The sequence below is a fragment of the Mustela nivalis genome (genome assembly GCF_964662115.1).
Source record: "Mustela nivalis genome assembly, chromosome: 12".
Lineage (NCBI taxonomy): Eukaryota > Metazoa > Chordata > Mammalia > Carnivora > Mustelidae > Mustela > Mustela nivalis.
Genome location: NC_139031.1, coordinates 31,153,382 through 31,165,803, shown reverse-complemented (window position 1 = coordinate 31,165,803; position 12,422 = coordinate 31,153,382). Strand labels below are relative to the sequence as shown.

The 12,422-nt window shown below is 44.4% G+C and overlaps 1 protein-coding gene across 4 annotated transcripts in view; it reads right to left on the bottom strand.

Moving 5' to 3' along the window:
* CTTNBP2 (cortactin binding protein 2) overlaps positions 1–12,422 on the bottom strand; it is a 150,155-nt gene that overhangs the window by 15,803 nt on the left and 121,930 nt on the right. For 3 of the 4 annotated variants that reach the window (XM_082693815.1, XM_082693812.1, XM_082693813.1), the window contains 2 exons: positions 2,478–2,630; positions 2,126–2,313 (listed from right to left, as the gene is read on the bottom strand). In XM_082693815.1, the coding sequence (XP_082549941.1) occupies positions 2,126–2,313; positions 2,478–2,630 (341 nt within the window). The remainder of the gene's footprint in view (positions 1–2,125; positions 2,314–2,477; positions 2,631–12,422) is intronic. The other variant, XM_082693814.1, reaches the window with a different exon arrangement.

Below are 12,422 nucleotides of genomic sequence, written 5' to 3'. Positions count from 1 at the left end.
GGGCCAGCATATGTCTGAGTGCCCACCAAAGATTTGGTTCTGTTCTGCAGTCCCGAGATTTCTGAGGTTTTGCAGGAGTCATTCATTCCCACCGCACATGTACCCAAGGAATCTGTTTTACTAACCTACTACTAGTGACTCTTGGTAAGCAAAAGGCATTATCCCTCCGCTCTGTCTATTCTTCACAGCACACCCCACATTCCCATTCTCAAACAGTGGAAAAAAGAGCACAGCTTAAAGCGTGGAACTTTCTTTTCAAAATAAGTAAAATAAATCCTTCATAAACTATGTGTACCAGTGAGTTGGATGTGGGGGAGGTCCATTTACCTGAAATAGTGTCAATCTACAGAACAAAACTGGGACTTTTCAGAGGATAACATGCAAATTCATGAGGCCTTCCACATTTTTCCCTTAGGTAAACTATGGGCTTTGGGTGATTACGATTTATCGATGTAGGTTCATCCATGGTGAAAAAAAAATGTATCATTCTGGTAAGTCCTGCAGATTATGCGTATAGGGAAGCAGGGGGTATATGGGAAATCTGGGTACCTTCCTCTCATTTTTAATGTAACCTAAAACTGCTCTTTAAGAAAATAAAGTTTTTAAGAAAAAAAAACTAGTATCCTTTGTGATTATTTATGTGGGTTTTTTTGTTTGTTTGTTTTTTTGGCAAAGAGACTTAAATATTAATGATAATACTAACGGAGGCATCAGTAATTTGCAAAGCTATACACCTATGACAGTCATTACATACATTTTTCCTACTGGTGAACATGACAGGATGGCCTAGCTTTGGTCAAAAGCATACATTTATGACCAGCCAATGGACTTTAACAGAGCTCGGGGTAGATGATTTTTCTGATTAGGAATTTCAAATACTAATTCACATCACTACTGGAAAGCATAGTTTACTGAAATACCAAAACCATTCCCACTCCCTATTCCTCTCCACTCTCCTCCCGTGATCCCGCACCCACAACTGCACGCACATCCACATACCCTAACACAACGGACACAGAATTTTGTTCAAGGACTTGGGGGAGCGCTTCCATCTTGGGAATGTAAGTCTAGCTACAATCTGGGGCAACGGGGTGGGTAGAGAACCGGTTCTGATTAATGAAACAGGCAAGGAAATTCTGTCTCTGGGAGTTTCAGAAAGATACTTTCTTCCCGGATAAGGACACTGAGAAGGCCAAAGCTCTCTTTCCCTGTAGTGGCGTCCGTGTTCCCACTTTTGAAAATGCTTGGGTGCAGGTGTGGTGTCTCAAGTCCTGCTGACAACCTGCAACCTTGAGAGGAGCTCAGAACACTCCCCCAGACCCAGGAGCTGACATCATGGTGCTGAACAGATGTCAGCAACACCTCCCACTAGACAGGGATTATGGAAGGAAAACATGCCTTTTTGTCAAGTAGGTAACACAGTGGGTGTTGCGTTGTTTACAGCTCAAACTATTGTGATAGAAGATCCGGTCTCTTCCAAATGTGGCCAGTGGTGCTGGATTACGGGACAAAGTCTTACTAACTCAAGCTCTAATGTTTCCAGTCAGTCCTGATGCTCAGATCCTGACTCAACTTCAGAATATTAAATAGCAATGTACTAGGTTTAGTCAGCACCAATTTTGTTATTTGGGAGGATACAGAATATTTTATTCCAAAATAATCAGGAGTCATATTCGCTCTTGAAAATGTGTCAAAAGCTAAAGAATTTTAATTTTTCATGTGACTTTTTTATATTTACTCTAGCACAGAATAACAGTCACACATCAAAACTAGCTTGAGTGGATGGATAACATTTTGAAGGCCCCAAGGAAGCAGTAACTATTCTTAAAACAAGTGATCAGTTTTCTTAGATACCCTTCTACAGCATTTGGGACTTGGAGAGATTCCTTGAGAACAGTTAGTAACAGCAGTAAAACCTATTTGTTTTCCTTTTTTTTTTTTTTTAAATACTTAACATAGTCCAGGAACTGTGTCAAGTTTTATATGCGTTATCTTACTTAACTCTGGGATATCTGAAACTTGTCCTTGCTGAGGCCACATGGTCAGTAAGTGGTAGAACTCCAGCCCACACCCCTGACACTAACACCCCCTCTCCTGGCAAGAAGCTGCAGCTGCAGTTCGTTACCTTGTTCATGACTTTCCTTCGTAAGAACCTCGGCAGCAGGCCCTGCATGGGCTCGCTGTCCCACCGCAGCTGAACCCAGCGGAAATGCTGCTGCACCAGCAAGTCAGAGCCCTGGAGACAGGCCTTGGCAATAGTTCCCATCAGAAAGCAGTTCTCGTGAAAGTAGTAACACTCAGATGTTCCATTTCCTAAAACAAACCAAATGGCCCAACCTCAGCAAGCCATACGATGAGACAGACAAAGTCAAATGAGCCTAAGGAAGAACATGAAGTACAACTCAGACTCTGGGCAACAGAATGCTGAGAATCCCACAGAGCCTTCCTTTTGGGCAAGCTCTTGCCACTCCCTTTACCTTTTTGCAAAATCCAGGGGCTTTCGGTGCTGCGATTTTCCAGAGGGGCCAGAAAGTCCCCCAGTAACTCAGACAATGAACATTTTTCCAAATTCTCTAAGACGATGATGACTTTCTTATTCATGGGAGACTGTTTCACGGGGATCAGACAAGCTGTGGTCAGAAACAAAATTTATATATACAATGGAATACTATACAGCCATCAAAAGAAATGAAATCTTGCCATTGAGACAACGTGGATGGAACTAGAGGGTATTATGCTAAGCAAAATAAGTCAATCAGAGAAAGATAATTATATGATCTCCCTGAAATGAAGAATTTGAGAGGCAACATGAGGGGTTTGGGGGGTGTATAAGGAAAAAAATGAAATAAGATGGGATTGGGAGGGAGAAAAACTACAAGTGACCCTCAGTCTCACAAAACAGAAGGTTGCTTGGTGGGGGGGGGGGTAGGGTTAGGGTGGTGGGGTTATGGACACTGGGAAGGAAGGGTATGTGCTATGGTGAGTGCTGTGAAGTGTGTAAACCTGGCGATTCACAGACCTGTACCCTGGGGCTAATAATACATTATATGTTAATTTTAAAAAATTAAAACAAAGCAAACAAAACAAAATTTAGTGATTAAAGCTTTCACAAAACCTGCTATGAGCTGGTTAAAAATCCAAGTCTGAAGATAGAAAGTGTTAGCGAAGATGTGACATAATCAGAATGCTCTTTAACTGCTGATGAAGTAGGAGGACTCTGGAGAAGAGTCTGGCATCGGTTAATACAGTTCCAAGTGTACACATACGATGATCCACTACTGGTTTCACAACAGGATCCCAATTAGGATCAACCCCGATTCCCGCTGACAGCAGAACAGATACACAGGAGTATATTCATAGATTGGAGAGGACAGTGAACAAACGCCCACAAACCTCAACATGGACGGTCACAAACAATTCAGTAAGAAGCAAGTCGCAAAAGTACACACATAATATGATTTCAACACATAGAGTTCAAACACGGGCAATACTGAATATAAAATTTAGGGATTCACAAGGGAGTAAAAGTAGTAAAGGGATTTAAAGGTAGTAAAATGATATAGAAAAGCAAAGAAATGGTTATCACAAAAGATGGACCAATGGTTTAGCTCTAGAAGGGTTTGTGAAGAGGGCACATGGCCACATTCTGGAAGCTGGGAATAATCTGTTTCTTGGCCTGGTTTGGTACTTACGTGGTTACTTTATTTAAAATTATTCACTGATCTATAAATATGGGTAGTATGTATTTTATGAATATATATTTCAAAATACAAAAGGTCAGAAACCCTTAAGTGACACTGAAATTACACCTACATGTAATATTCATAAATTACGAAGCTAGGACCTCAGAGAGAGAAGCAGATCCATCTTTTCATTTTACAGACCTCAGAGAGGTTAAAGAGGTTTGACTTGGGTTTCATGACGGTTGTGAGGAAGGACTAGGACTTTGGTATTTTTTTTTTTTTTAAAGACTTATTTGTTTGAGAGAGTGGGTGTGCACATGCTCATGTGAGAGGGGATGGGGGAGGGAGAATCATCTGGCAGACTCCATGGTGAGTGCGGAGCCCAGTGCAGGTGTCCACTCCACGACCCTGAGATCATGACCTGAGCTAAAATCTGGAGTTGGATGCTCAAATGATTGAGCCAGCTAGGCACCCCAGGACTTCTGAACCTTGCCTTAGTGATCCTCCTTATGAAAGGGGCATTAAATTGCCTACCGACCCAACACGAAAGAAAATAAATGGAAGGTTGTGATTATATATAGGAATCAAGTAAGTCCATAGATGGAATGTACTTGAAACAGTGCTTAGCACCTACTGAGCACTCCAATGTTAACGCTATAGTTAAAGCATATTACTACTTCCCACATACCAGTGGATTATAACATTTTTAATTTTTAAGATTCTAAGATGCCTCAGTCTTAGCCAAATTAACCTTGAGAAAAAGAGATCAATTTAAAATACATAAGCAATTTTTTCATGTAGTCCATTTCTCCCAAATATTCATTATAATAGATTATACGCTAGTCCCCCTTGTTACTCAAGACAAATGCATTTTCACTTTCAAAAGAACTCCTTGAACATTATAAATGAATCTCTTCTGAGACTGAAATAGCTTCTCTGCACACTGTGAAGCTTTAAAACTAGAACACTAGAAACAGTAACAGCCCCTCTGGATGCGGTCGTTTTGTGGGGGCGGTAACTGGGGCCGTAACCAGCGGCCGCTTGTGCTCAGTCTCCTTCCACACGGATGTTCGGTACACAGCGCTTCTCCGCATTCACCTGTTCTTTCAGAAACACACTGACTGTGGAAGTATGATGAATCTACAGTTCATTTCAACAATGATAAACCAACAAACCTTTTCTACGTGGTGATAAAAACCAGAGCGGGCTGAATGGCTCAAGGATCTGCTTTCCTATACCCAAGGACTAAAGGCCTCCATCCTTCCTGAATTTGTGTCGAGGGTACAGCTAGCTCCAGTGGCCTGAAGCCGCGGCTCCAGCCAGACTCTCCATAGGAACACGTATCTGCATTTCCACAACTATTCATCCATGGCCCCCTTGCTGTATGCCCTAGGCTAAGTGCTGTGGCATACCAGAGGGGACTGGTTCTAACTGGGGGGGGGGGGGGGTGGCATTTAAAAATGCATCTTTTTCAACGGATAGCATGTTCCGAGGCAGTCAGGAGAAGGCTTTCATTAGCAGAGAACGAAAACGGGGCAGGAAGAGACTAAGCCATCAGGTCAAGGTCAGAATAGATGCAAGAGGGCAGGACGGTGAGGTCAAAGCTGATAAAAAAGCTCCAGTCAGGGCTGGTTAGAAGCCTGGGGTGAAGTCACATCAGTGGCATGGGATCAAGCAGCCGCAGCTGTGGGCAGCGGTCCTGCAGCGACCATGTCCTCCTCCCTGGGCTGCAGGGAACCCTCCCCGGATGCGTCCCTAGATGTTCTGACTTCACTGGGCTGGGCTGGGCCACTGGCACCTTGTGTGCAGCCTGGGGTGAAACTTGAGGATATGCAGCCTCAGAACGCGGCCACAGATGACAGGTGGAAGAACTAGAATGTTGTGTCGGGAGGGAGAAACCACTGGCTCTGGGAAGCCACGCAAGTCTGAAAGGAGGAGGATAAACAGGATTGGATTTCAGCTTTGAAATCTCACTCTGGTGCCAAGAACGCCTTGAGAGGAAAGAAAAGGAAAACACACCTACAGGGGTCTGATTGCTGAGGTGAGTGCAGGAGGTAAGAGTCCAAGGCCAAGGTACAGATCAAAGGGGTTTGAGATGGAGTCAGGAGAGCTGAGGGGCTGGCCCTCTTGAGAGAGGTGCAGAGAGGAAATGTCAAGAGACAGTGCTGGTGTTCCCGCTGGAGAAGAGGCCGCACGGCTCGGGGAGGCCGAGCGCTCCTGAGAAGAGCACACGTGGGGCGCAGGCTTGGGGGATGGGTCCGGTCTCAGGGACTGGAGGAGGGACGCATCCTGTCGGAGAGGTCCAGCGGGTGGTGGGACCTGAGCACGGGAGCAACCAGGGAGAACTGAGGCTGGGGATAAAATGAATACGTTCACGGGAATGTCGGAGATCTCTTGAAAACCACTTAACGTTCTCTTAGGCCCACAAAAAAAGGGCTGTATGGCTCCTCCATTAATCACCCCTTAAACGGACAATCTGTGCCCTAGACAAAAAGGGGGTAGGGCTGCCGTTCAAAGCAGCTGGGTTGGGGTCCCCCTCGTCTTGGTTTATCCTGGTGTCCCATCAGGTACCAACCCAGGGTCAGGGAGACAGGGCTTCTCTGATGAAAAGCTTTGTCTTCAACAATGCCAGTCTCAGGACCTCCTTTACTAAGTCACACCAACTGCTCTAACTACTCAAGTTCAACACCCTAAACTAAGTTGGTCCAAAGGTAAATTTTATTTGCTCAACAGCATGTGCCTCCTTCAGATTATTAGTGGAGTTTCAGGTCTAACCAAGCCCAGGAGCAGGAAATTTCCAGTCTGAAGGATGAACCAGCCTCTGCTCAGCTGCTACAGAGATGAGAGAGGCTACACACCCCATGCGAGAGCTGGAGATTTCTACCAAGGTCTTGCCAGAAAGTTAGCCATTTAGATTCCCTCGCCTTAGGCTACTTCGAAGCCCTATTTCTGAAACGAATGGACTCTTTTTGTCTGTTTTTGTTCCAACTTTATAGGCTGTGCCAGCCCCACTCCTCTCCTGCGGACCGATGGTCTTCATCAGACACTTCCTGGGCTGGGTTCAGGGCTACAGCCCAGTTTTGTATGACCTTGTATTCAAAGTTCTGGAGATTCAGTTCTAAAGCAACAGTCGATGGTTTAAAAATAATTAACCTACTACATTTATAGTTAAATCCTAACTTCTTTGTGTCCAAAGTGACCACAAGTCTGGATAATCTCCCCACTGGGATAGAAAGCAGCCTGGCTTTTACAGTCCACTTAGAACAAGGCTGTGCAGGGATGACGCCCTGAGTCCGGATGAGAAGCAAGGGACAAACCTTCCAAAAGCCTCAGTAATGTGGTGTCCAAGGAGGTAAACTGTTATGGGGACTCCAACTGCTGACTACGGTTATTATGGTAATTCTATCTTTATTACTTCCAAAAAGAAAAGTTCTCCCAAGGACTCAAAGTGTTACTTTAAAATACCAATCTAAGTATCCAAAAAAATTTTTTTTGCTGCTTATTGTCACATGTAATTTCAAAAAGTATCTGTCTTGCTGACCTAACTACATACCTTATCCTGAGGCAAAATCTGATCCAATTCTAATACACCTTCATAACGCCTTCACCGAACAACAGGACCATATACTGTGACTACCTCTCACAAAAGGCAGCATGAAGGGGAAAATATTTTTCTGAATTTTATTTTAATTCTATTTTCTATTTTTCTATTTTCAAATAAATACAAAATAATGCTTGGTAATTTTTTTTAATGTGTTCTTTTGTTCTACATTCTTTTCTTCATGGGAACCCTTTATTTTAGTCTCCATATAAGTTTTAGATTTTTTTTTTTTTTTTTTTTTTGAGCTAGAGCGAGCAGGGGGCAGGGGCAGAAGGAGAGGAAGACAGAGAACCTTAAGCAGACTCCACGCCAGTGCAGAGCCCTAAGCAGGGGCCACTGTCTCACAACTCTGTGATCAGGACCTGAGCCAAAATCAAGAATTAGACGTTTAATGGACTGCGCTACTCGTATGCCCTTAAACCTAATAATTCAAAATATATTTGCTACTTTTCCTTCTTAGATACTCTGCTCATGTCTTTCTTTTGTTCATTCTCTGTGACTCTCTCTGCTGGCTTTCTTCTGCAGTCATAGAGAGAAGCCCGTGAGGTGATCTATGTGCGTGCATAGTGGAAGCTCACAGTTCAACATCCTAGCCCAGCCTCTTCCAAGTAGTTTAAATCTCTTCCTGTGAAGCAAATAAGGTTAAAATCAGAAAATAAATGTACTCCTTACAAATCAGTATATGCCTCAATTATACTAATATAATTTGATCAATTTAATTTCTTGGTAAAAGCTCAAGAGAAAAACTGACAAGTAATTCCTATTCCAACGTTATTCTAAAAACTGCAGTGGAAGAGCCTAGGAATATGCTTTTCCTCATCCAAACCTCTGCCTCCTCTACTCTGGCCCTTTTCCATCACCTCCTGACCAAAAGAACAGCCCCTGTTTTCGGGCCTTCTGCACTACAAAAGAAGTGACACCACACCCATCAATGACTCCTCCCATTGGCTCCCAGGAGGGGACCCTGCCCTGCTCAAAACCCTGGGGCCCCGCCTACTCTACCGAACATGCACTGTCTCCGTGATCTTTCCACTGGTCCCCAGTCAATAGCAGTGGGTCCTAGGGAGCTCCTAAAATGCACAGAATTTTAGGAGATGAGGATGGACAGCAGCAAGGGAAGATCAGGGGCCAGACACTAAGCTTCTCCACATATGATCAGAGAACCGTAGTGTTTGTCCCATAGCCACTCGAGTATAACAGCCGGGAAAGGACAAGCGCAACTTTAAACTGTAGAATGAACCCCGTGAGCGCTGCAGAGGCTTGTGAGGGGCTGACCGGAGGAAATAAGCAGCGTCAGGGACGAGACCTCCACAAGGACAGATGGAAGGGCAGCAGCAGGGAGGCCGAGAGGAGAGGCAGGACCAGATTCGCCAGAATTCTGCGCTGACGCAGCACAGAGAACAAGGCAAACTGAGGAATGTATGACAACGCTCAGGGGCCTACCTTGGGCCACGGCATTCGAGGTCTCAGCAGATGAGGGGGCCTGGGTGGCTCAGATGGTTAAGCGTCTGCCTTTGGCTCAGGTCAGGATCCCGGGGTCTGGGGATCAAGCCCCCAGTGGGGCTGCCTGCTCAGCTGGGCCTGCTTCTCCCTCCCCCTCTCCCCCTCCCCCTCACTCATGCTGTCTCTAAATAAATTAATTAATTAAATCTTAAAAAAAAAAAAAAAAGGCCTTAGCAGACAAACCTTCATTTGTGCCTTACCTTTGTTATTAAAAAGAGAAAAAAATGTATTTCACAATTATGAGCTACTGAACTGAAGAGAGAATAAAACCCTGTCCCATTTAAAGGTGATAGACCACTTCTTACATAACGAGGGTGGTTAAAATGGAGGCTTTTTATTTTTTTTGCTTCAGTCTGTTCAAAAACTTCATTTTTAAACTCCAGATCACTCTATCTTTACGCCCTATCATCACCTACTCCACTGTCGAGTTTTGCGCCCTCTCCTCTTGCGTCCTCCTGCATGCACACTAAGCAGGCTCTTTCACTTACAGACACCTGAAGAGGACATAGGACAAGCATTCCCTTTGTCTTTGCCTGTCTACTTCCTCTCTCAGGAGACTCACCCACTCATCAGCCAATAATTATGAGCTTTAAGTGTACCCAGAAAATTAGAAGAGTAAGGTACACGACCAGGCTTCACAGAGCTCACAATGTGTGTGTGGGCCAAGGCCAAAGCTCAAATAATACCCTCACGGCCTTGACCTATAGTTAGGTGGGGCACAGTTATCAATAAAATCTGCTGATGTTCACCAGAGGAAGAAGTCCTATCTGGAGGGATCAGAGAAGCCTTCACTTGAGGTGTCCTTAGAGAATTTTAACAGGGGCTTTTTCTGTCATTTCCAGAAGGTCAAAAACCACATCTGTTTTATTCAGTACTGTACAGCATAATATTCTGTAAAGTACCTGCGAGGTTGGTAGTCACAGCATATGTGTGTGGGGGGGAGGGGCGTTGTGTATTCACTCTAGCATTCTTGAGGAGAGCTGTAGCATGAACTAAGACTCAGAGAGAAGAAAAGAAAAGGGCATGTAAAGAAGAAATAGCATATTCTGTTGGAGCACAGACATCTATTTTAAAAGGGCCAGATATTCCAAAGCAGACATACGGATGGCCAACAAGTCCATGAAAAGATACATGACATCACTAATGATCAGGGAAATGTAAAACAAAACCACAATAGGGTATCCCCTCACACCCGTCAGAACGGTTATCGTCAGAAAGGCAATAGATAACAAGCTCTGGTAAGACTGAGGAGGAAAGGAAACCCTAGAACACCGATGGCGGAAATATAAATTGGTCCATTTCCATTCTATGTAAGATAGTATGGAGGTTCCTCAAAAAATTCAAAATGTCAGATTTTCCAGCAATCCCACTTCTGGGTATATATCCAAGGAAAACGAAACAAGAACCTCCAAGAGTAATCTGCACTCTCATGTTCACTGCGTCATTACTCACGATAGCCAACAGACGGAAAGAACCTAAGTGTCTGTCAACAGATAACTGGAATATTTTTCACTCAGGGAGAAAGAAGAAAATCCTGCCATTCTCAACAACACAGTGCACCTTGAGGGCCTTACACGAACAGAATTAAGTCAGACAGAGAAAGACAAATACTGTATGATATCACTTATATGTGGAATCTGAAAAAGCCAAGCTTATGGAAACAGAGTAAAATGGTGGTTGGCAGCAACTTGGGGTATGGGTGAGGGAAATGGGGAGATATCAAAGGATACACAATTTCAGTTATACGATGAGTAAGTTCTGGGGATCTTAGGTCCCGCAGGGTGACTACAGTTAGCAATATTGTGTTATGTACTTGAAAGTTACTAAGAAAGTAGATCATAATTATTCTCAGCACAAGAGAAATTTTAATTGTGTGAGGTAATAGAGGTACTAGCTCATGTTATAGTAATTATTTTGCAATAAAGAAGTGTATCAAATCAACATGTTGTAAACCTTAAACTCATAATAGTATGTCTCAATAATATCTCAGTTTAAAACATACAGGGTCAGATAAGCCCATCAGGTGGGTCCTTTAACGGAAGGCCTGGCGTGGGTGATAGAGGAATGTATGGGGCAGGAATCACAGCTTTCAATGAAGGGTCTGACTGCCTGTGAAAGATGTTTGAGCAGGAGAAGCAGCAGGCACAGCAGCCATTCACAGGAAAGTAGATGAGACATAGGAAAGAGGGCCCAAGGCAGGACAGTACCAACAGGATGGAGGAAGAAGGCGTGCTGGGACCCATCTGGCCTGTGACTATGGACTATGTGGGACCAAGACGAGGCGTCCATGAATGAGAGGATCGGGGAGTTCTATCCAGGCCTCATGTGGCTTTAAAAATCGAAATAACTGACAACACTGAAAGAAGAAAATCCTACATTTTCACATAAAAATGAATTTCTGACTTTTTAAATTTGTTTTTAAAGATTTTACTTATTTGGCAGAGAGAGAGAGACAGCTAGAGGGGGAATACAAGTAGGGGGAGTGGGAGAGGGAGAGAGAAGCAGGCCCCGCTGAGCAGGGTACCCAATGTGGGGCTCAATCCCAGGACCCTGGGATCACGACCTGAGCAGAAGGTAGACGCTTAATGACTGAGCCACCCAGGCGCCCCGGGATTTCTAACTTCTTAAAAGTCACAAAAGCACCTGACACTGGATCTCACTGCCATCAGCAGCTAGCTGCCATAGTGGAGAGCCGCCGTCCTCCGGTAGATGGAGATAGGGCCCCCCACTCCCCACCTCACCCATTAATGCAGCCTGTTTGCACTCTACACATTCAGGTTGTCAAGCCTGCTGAAAAGACCAGAGTTTCACGTGGGACAGGCCGAGAGACTTGTGCCACTCACCAAATTGGGAAATAGGAAGAGGAACTCTTATGCTGCACACCCCACCCCCAAGTTTAGAAATGCTGTGCTGGTCACATCTGCATCCCTGTCGACCTGAGTCACTGCTTTCTTAGCTCTCTAAGCTTAGAGTGCAGAGCAGAATTCAGTCTATAATTGCTCTCTGCTCTGACAGAGTGAGAACAAAATAGTTCAGCTTCTTATTTGAGATGAAACAAGACTGAAAGTTGGAAAAAATGTAGTGGACCTGTGGGGATACAGAAATGGTGTGGGCGAGTTTCTAAGGGGCTGTGGCCGGCAGTGGTGTAGGGCAGGCTCGGTAGCAGTCTGAGTCCTGCTGGACCGTGTCCTTGCTGGGCATTCTTTGGTCAGGATGCTCCAACCTTCTGTTTGAAATGTTTTCATGTTTATAAATCAGGGTGTTTACAATAGGGCCTACCAGAGTCAGAGCTAAATAAATGTTAGTGATTATTAGTAATAGCCGCAGGGAAAACAGCTTTCTGCCTCTGACTTCCACTAGTTTCTGAACAAAGGTTGACCCATGCACCACAGTAATATTCAGATTCTGGTGGGATCTTCCTGTCCTTAAAATGTGCGTCTAGGGGCCCCTGGTGGCTCAGTCATTAAGCGTCTGCCTTCTGTTTAGGTCATCATCCCAGGGTCCAGGAATTGAGCCCTACATGGGGCTCCCTGCTCAATAGGAAGCCTGCTTCTCCCTATCCCACTCCCCCTGCTTATGTTCCCTCTCTCACTGTGTTTATTTATTTGACAGGAAGAGACAATCTTTAAAAAGAA